At 54.7% G+C, this 7,052-nt stretch overlaps 1 protein-coding gene across 1 annotated transcript in view; it reads left to right on the plus strand.

Annotated features, from left to right (window-relative positions):
- The first annotated feature begins 524 nt into the window (after window positions 1-524).
- CSUI_007834 (fha domain-containing) overlaps window positions 525-7,052 on the plus strand; it is a 6,851-nt gene continuing 323 nt past the window's right edge. The window contains exons 1-5 of the mRNA XM_068067977.1: window positions 525-2,713; window positions 3,185-4,922; window positions 5,240-5,294; window positions 6,065-6,205; window positions 6,934-7,001. Of these exons, the coding sequence (XP_067920053.1) occupies window positions 2,527-2,713; window positions 3,185-4,922; window positions 5,240-5,294; window positions 6,065-6,205 (2,121 nt within the window). The 5' untranslated portion in view covers window positions 525-2,526 and the 3' untranslated portion in view covers window positions 6,934-7,001. The remainder of the gene's footprint in view (window positions 2,714-3,184; window positions 4,923-5,239; window positions 5,295-6,064; window positions 6,206-6,933; window positions 7,002-7,052) is intronic.

The following is a 7,052-nucleotide window of genomic DNA, read 5'->3' on the forward strand; positions in this document are numbered from 1 at the left end:
TCGCGTACCAACGGAAGTAGAACACAGCTGACCTACTCTTTGAAAGTCGTTCACCCCCAGAACTATCAGCGAGCTTCGTTCTCCCTTGTATCAGCTCGGGCCCGCTTTCTGGGTCTTGGGTATGAACCTTTTTCCGGGCCGGCACACAGGGGACAACACATACCAGCGGGAGAGTAAACTGGAGCGAGAGATTCACGAAACCCCGGACACGCTCTTCTCGCCGCAGCACCGACCAGGCCGCTACCGTTGCTCTAACGGCGGAGGAATGTATACGGGCTGTTGAGTAATTGAGATGCTGGCATACCCGTAAAGTCTACTATGCTGCGAGTACCCTCGCGTCTCAGCGTCTGTGTGATGCTTGGTTAAACTCATGAAGAAGGACAGTTTTTCGTGTATATATATACTATGAGAGGCTGGTCGACCCCCAACCTTTCGGTGGCGTTCTGGTTCAGGAAAGCATGCCCACTGCTGTGCACGGCCACCCTTCGCGGAGCAGGGTAGTTTGGGGAGTTTCCTTCCAGAATCTGAACTGCGGCACCGATGAGGACGGAAGTGACCATCACGTATTGGCGAATGTCTTGTTGCCTTAGCGGACTTCGTTCCAACTTCGTCGGCAGCTTTCTGCTGCCGTCGGAATGTTTTTGGTTGCGCGCCTTTCGCGGGTTTCCTTTTCTCGATCTTTTTGTGAGTCCCTTAACTTCCCCTCTTCTTTCTCTCGTCGCCCCTGAATGCCCCCGTGCTTGCTCTGCCCTTGCGGTTTCTCCTTACTTGCGACGCCTCAGGAACCCGGCCTAAGCTGGTCCTTTCTTTGCCGAAGCCGGGAAACGGTGCTGTCTCGAACCTGACTTGGACCCGGCAAGTCCCTAGGAGCGGCAGTAACCTTTTTCTTTCTTCTGTTATGCTTTTCAACGCTAGCAGCGGGGTAGAGTCTTTCTTGAGAGGCTCCCGATCTTGTCATTCTGGAGTGCCGGGCGCGTGTGTGTCTGTGTTGTATTTTCTCACTCCTACCGATCGTATCGGGGCCTCCGATCCATCTCTTCTTCTCGATATGTGGCAGCTTTTTGCTCCGCAGCGCGTGAGTGGGCGGCTGTTTGGACGTGGCAATCCAGACACAGGGGCTGACCGTTTCACTCGTCGCTTCATGCCTCGGGTCCTATAAGCACCAACTCAATGCCCTCGAGTGAATTCCTGGGCAACAGTAGCTCTCTGCCGCCGGTAATGCGATGATGTTCACCGGTGAAGTATCTCTTCCTGGAAGCATGCCACTGTGTCGTGTCGGAGGTTCGTGGGACTGTCTTTTTTCCCCACTAGCCGTCGAAGAGGACTTCTCTTTCCGTGTCGGATGAGCGTCCCTGACATTTGCCTGGGGTAGGCCAGTTTCGCACCCAGCGATATATTGTGGCGATGTTTGTAGCGAAAGACAGGTTTGGCTAAGGACTCCGAGGAGCATATTGGTAGGCGGAGGGGGCGCTCGCCTCTCGCAGCACATGCTGCGGCAGGCTGTCGCGAGGCTTGAGTCTCTCGGCCGGACCTGTTGTCACGGAGGGAGGAATTTAGACAAGGGGACATTGAGGCTACACTGTCAAGGTTGGTTTTTTTTTTCGTGTCCAAGGCGGTTGCGCAGCGCGCGTGTTCATTAGACGTTGGGTGTACATTTGGTACAAGTGGAGTCTTACGGCGGTTTCTCTATGGAAGTTCTAGACTGGTGTACGCGCCGAATCTGTACGACTGTCGAAGGCGCGGGAAACCGCCGTGGTGTGCCACCTGACGACTACACTGCAGTTGAGTTTTCACTTGCATCCAGGAGGGCCATGACTGTCCGTGCAACACGTTTGCTATCGCTCCAGTTCATTCGGCTCAGTCCAGCACACGCGGTTGTTGAGGGGTGAGAAGGGAGTGGTTTCGGCCTGGGGAGAAGGGCTTTCCCCCCTGCCTTCTTCGCCAGTGAAGTGGGTTGCACCTTGAGAAAGCAAGTGCCCTTTAATCTCAACCTCCGCTCTCGCCACTTCCCGGCCTTGCTACCGGCTACTTCTCCAGCCGCTCGGAGAGGCACAAGCAGCGAAGGTGGGGACGGCAGAGGACTGGCCATAGTTGGGTGCGTTTCGGTGTTGCTTCGGCGTCGACACTTAGCGCCCATGTAAACTCACTCAAGGAGGACGACAGAGGAAAAGTTCTCCGATCCGTTTGTGTTCTGAGACTACCGAAGCGTCTTCGACATCGTAGCTTTCCGTTGACAGTGCCTCCGTCGTCGCGACGCGTCTGTCTCATCTATCGATATTTGTTGTGGAGTTGCTGAGGATTACGACGGTACCCGGCGGGCGGTACATACCCGAGGTGCCCGGGCAGCACCCATCGAGTCCGTGCAGGCTGTTCGGGGGGCCAGTTTGCTGCCGTCACAGCATCGTGTGAGGGACAAGGGGGGCACTACGGCCTCGTACACTTAGACTTTGGGGTCTTGCCCGGGAGCACCTGGGGCGTATGTGAGTGAAGTTGGATATCTGGGCGACTGAACTGGACGAAACCTTGATGGATCGACAGCAGCATCTGCAGCCTCGCTCCGGGGCCGGTAGCAGCAGCAACAGTCGGAGTAGTAGCCGCAGTAGAGGTTGTGTCATGTCGATCTCGTGCCTCACGTGGGCGAGCGATTCACATGGCCTCTTCGATTACGAATCCCGAAACGTCTTCAAAAAGAACTTTAAAATACAATGCCTACGTAAGTGTACTTATTGGCGCGGCAGCAGGTTTTTCATCTTTAGTATTTCGCGACTTTCGTAGTATCCGGACGTCTTCCGTAGTAAAGCGACGGGCTCTTTCGCATTTTTTGATAAGAGGAACTGCATTCAAAGACCCGAGGTGTTGATTAGTTAACAGCAGGGAAAGGGTGAATACAAGAGTGACAGGAGGTGTGCGTAGCTGGTTCACAAAGTCATTGTCCGTGTAAGGGGTGATGACGGCAGAGTCGAGATAACTGTGCATACGCAAGTGTTCGTCGAGTAATCCTTATGTACACTCTCAGAGAAAGCCCGATTTCTGTGAGGGGGGGCGTTGCGGTAGGATTGAGGTTTAGCGTCATGATGAAAAACCGAAGGGAAGCAAGTTGTATAATTCATTCTGGAGCATCCTGAGTGTAATTGATTTGACGTAGATCTTTCTCGAAACTCTGAACTGCCCTTACTTTTTGCAGGAGAGTCGTACCGGGCCATTCGGATCAAGGCGGATGTCGTTCTGCTCCCAGAGGATGAGGCCGTCCAGTTTCTGCAGCAGCAGCAGCACTTGTCGGCATCTGACGTGCGTTCACTTTTGAAGTTGCAGTGGACCAATGGCGCGTATCACGTCATACCATCTCACGCCTCGGAGGTCTGCGTAGAGCCACCTGCGTCGTCAACAGCCTCTCGACCTTCGCACAATCGAACAAACGCCTCGGGTTCAGCATGCCCTCAGCGGGCTCCTCAGTCGAGCCCTGCCCGTCCCGCCCTGTCTAGCTCCTCATCTCCGGCGATGCGTGGCAGCACCGTGATGCCCGAGTGTGTCCCTGGTGTTAGGGGAAGGTCTCCGTCGGACGCAAATGCTGTCTTGCCATTACCTCGAGGAGAGTTGGAGAGGCAGGCCAATTGCCGTGCCGCTGTTGAGGTGGAGCAGTGTAATTTGGCGTCATCGTCCAGTCCACGCGCAGGCAACGACGGCGTAACGTGTCAGCTTTCGCCACCCTTTCCCGGGGGCTCAGAAGACCACCACGGACATCAGCCCCGTCTTGAATGTGAAGACGACGTGCCGGGGGCGAATGAGGCACAGCAGCAGCTGTCTGATGAGACACCCCGAGGAGGTGTGGACGCGGGAGAAGTGGCCGGAGGAGTAGGAGGCACTGTAGCGGCACTCTTTGGAGCGCGCAGCACTGCTGCATTTCTGGACGGCGTAGAAGGAGAAGCAGAAGCAGAGCCCGAAGAAGATCGGGCAGACTCGATCCGTGCCAGATCTCGCCTACATCCTCACCTTGTCGGGAGTGGACGTGCATCGGGGGGTATTGACGAGGAAGACGAAGGAGACGAGAACAACAGTGGCTTTTTCCTGCACAGCGGCGTGAGTCTGCCGGCGGGTTTTGCGGGAGGCGGCACCGGGGGTCCTGGTGGCGGCGGACTAGCGGGTGCAGAGGGTCGCGGGTATAGTGAAAAAATCTGGCTGGTTGTGCGGAGCATGCGAGAAAGAGGGGGAGTCAAGCTGCGAGAGGGAGACGTTATGAAGCTCGGCCGATTTCGGCTAAAAGTTAAAGAGCTTGTTGCCAATTACCAACAAGCTGCCCTTGCCCAGGAACGGCGCCTCCCTGCCGCTGATACAGACGAATGCGAAACTGTGGCTCCCGAACCTGAGAGCCATAACAACGCCACCACTCATCAGGCTAGCAGTGCGGCGACCAGTCACCATCATCATCACTTTCCTGGTAGTTTAGGCAGTCTTGTGCCTGCTGTAGGGGGGCACCATCAACACCGCACTCCAAGTGCGCTCTCCTCTTCCATACCGCTCCCTGGAGGTACTCATATAGGGCTCTCCAGCATCGGAGCGGAGGTGGGAGGGAGTAGCGCAGGTGGAGACGGAAGCTTGGCCAATTCTGCGGTCCATGCGGGTGGAAGTTCTGTATGCGCAGGTGCTGATTCCGGGAGAAATCAGCAACCAGGACAGACAGCGAGGGCGATAGACGTCGACGACGCAGCAGCCTCAGGGTCTCAAGGCGAGGGATCAGTTCGAACCTCAGCTCGTGATGGGTCGACACAACGTCCAGGTGCACCCATCAGAGCATTCAGCGGTAGCGCGAGCGCTCTCTCACGATTGAGTGGCCCAGCCGCGAGCAGGGTTTCCTCTCGGTCAGGGGCTGGCTTTTCGGATAGCGGAGTGGTCTGCGGAACAGAAGGAGAGTGCGGCGGGAGAGGGTCTGACTTCGAGCGTAAGAGTTTGTATAGAGATGCAAAAGAGTTGGCTAGCGCATACCAGCTTCAACGGGGGCGCTGATGTACACCACGTCAGGGGTGACGGCGAGAAAAGCAAACGTCTCCTGTCCGTACTACGCCGGTGAATGCTAAAGATCTCTGTGGAAGACGTGATGTGGTGGAGTAATGGTGTGCGCAGGTGATGCGGTAGGCGAGGAAGCCGCATCTATTGCACGAATGACCGGGCAGATTACTCGATGCGAGTGCTTGTGTGTGCCAAGCAGAGGACCCTGATGTGATTCCACTGCTTTTTCCTTCAGCAGCACCTCCAACTCCTCTCCTACCTTCCGAGGGCCGCAGCAACAGTTACGGGTGGTGAGTGACCTCAGTGCTCTGCATTATCTAGTTCCTGATTTTCAAAGGGACTCACTTGCGCCTGTACTTCTGAAGTCTCGCTTTCACTAGTCCCTTATTTTTCGCGATCTTCCAACAGTCGTCCGGTGTCGTGTTCTTGGGTATTTCCGTCTTTTTGAAGGCAGCTTGGAGTTGGTTGTATTAGACTGATTCCCGTAGTTCTTAGGGTGAATAGTACGTCTAGCGGTGGCGTGTACACTCTTGAGCGTGTTTATATACATATGCATCGCATGTCCCCATCGCAGTGTGTACTCTCGAGCGCGTACATACAATAGCGTGCCGTGGGGCATCACCGGCAGTGTACGCTCGCTCTTGTTCCAGTGAACAAGGTATGGAAAACTTCTGTCTGTATAGGGGTGTGCGAGAACGCTGTGTGCTCGTACCTGTGGATAGTTATTCTTTGCTGTACTTCTTTACTTTGAGCTTAGGTGCACTCTTCTTAGTTTATGAGTAGTCGTTATCGACGTCAACAGTCCATCTTCATGTTGTATGCATGTTGTCAGCAGGAAGGTGCAGATCGTAGCGCTTATGCTGAGGTCCGGGGAAAGCGGCCTCGGCATCTGCGCTTCGGTTTTGTTTTCTTTAGCTCTCCTTTCATCTCTCCACTTCTGTGGTTCCTCCAATGTAGTCAAGCGTGCTGGGGAGTTAGTCGGTCAGACGTGTGGTTAGCGTGTTTGCTTCGGCCCTTGCATGTTGTTGGCCAGGACTGTTGGTGTATGTTTCTGTCCTAGCCTCTTCGCCCCTCGGCCGTCATGTCGCATTTGTCTATGCGAAGCGACGGACGAAGACGATCCAGAACAGCTCAACAACCCTCTCGTCGCCCCGTGCAAATGCAAGGGTACGGTCAACAGCATCTTCTTATTGATGTCTAGTCCGCGCCGGGACCTAGACTAAATACATTCTGAAACATATGCTTGGGTTCTCGTCTGTCGTCGCCACGTCCGTGCTACTTGAAGCAGGTGCATTTGAAGGGAGGTCGCGCGGTAGTGAGGAGACGGAGTGGGCTGGACGGTGTGGCTAGTGCTTTTGTGTGGATCCTTACACCGGTGCGATGCGCAGTGCATCGTAACCGACTAGGCAACACTCAGGCGCTGACAGGCTGGTCGCCGTCTCACTGAAAGGGATGACACGGCCGGGGAGGGGAGACCTCTTGAATATGCAGGGGGCACAAGAGTGTGCTCTTGTCAAGATAGTCTATACACAAGTTCTCGCATGTAGTGGTAACGGTGAGCACTCCTCCACGATCAGGCCATGTGTCTCTCGGATTTCCCATTCTTTCGGTGCGCAGGCTGCCCAATCTGCATCTATTTTAGTTCTTCATACGCTGGTTGACATGGCTGTGGTAGAGCCACTGATTCGTAATCAGAAGTATATAGGCGATGTGATAGTCAGCTGTCAAGGCTGTACAAGGAAGAACTGCCTGCCTCACCAGGTGCAGATTTATGTGTCCGCGATCTGCAGCTGTGTAGGCAGGCAGTTCTTCTTTTTATAGTCTTCGCTGCTGACTTAAATGTGTCAAGTTTGCACACCTCTTGTAGGACTTGTGGAACGTGTCCTCGTTTCTCGCGTACTGTTTTTTTCCGAATGTTTTTTTTTCTAGGAAGCATGCAGTACGTTCACCTGCAGTGTCTACGCACATGGATGGAGGGAAGACTGAACATCCGAAGCGTAAGTTATGAAGGTCTGAGCCATACCCTCTCTTTTCATAAGTCGGCGGTG

The sequence above is a fragment of the Cystoisospora suis genome, assembly GCF_002600585.1.
Source record: "Cystoisospora suis strain Wien I chromosome Unknown contig_4217, whole genome shotgun sequence".
In the NCBI taxonomy this organism is placed as follows: domain Eukaryota; phylum Apicomplexa; class Conoidasida; order Eucoccidiorida; family Sarcocystidae; genus Cystoisospora; species Cystoisospora suis.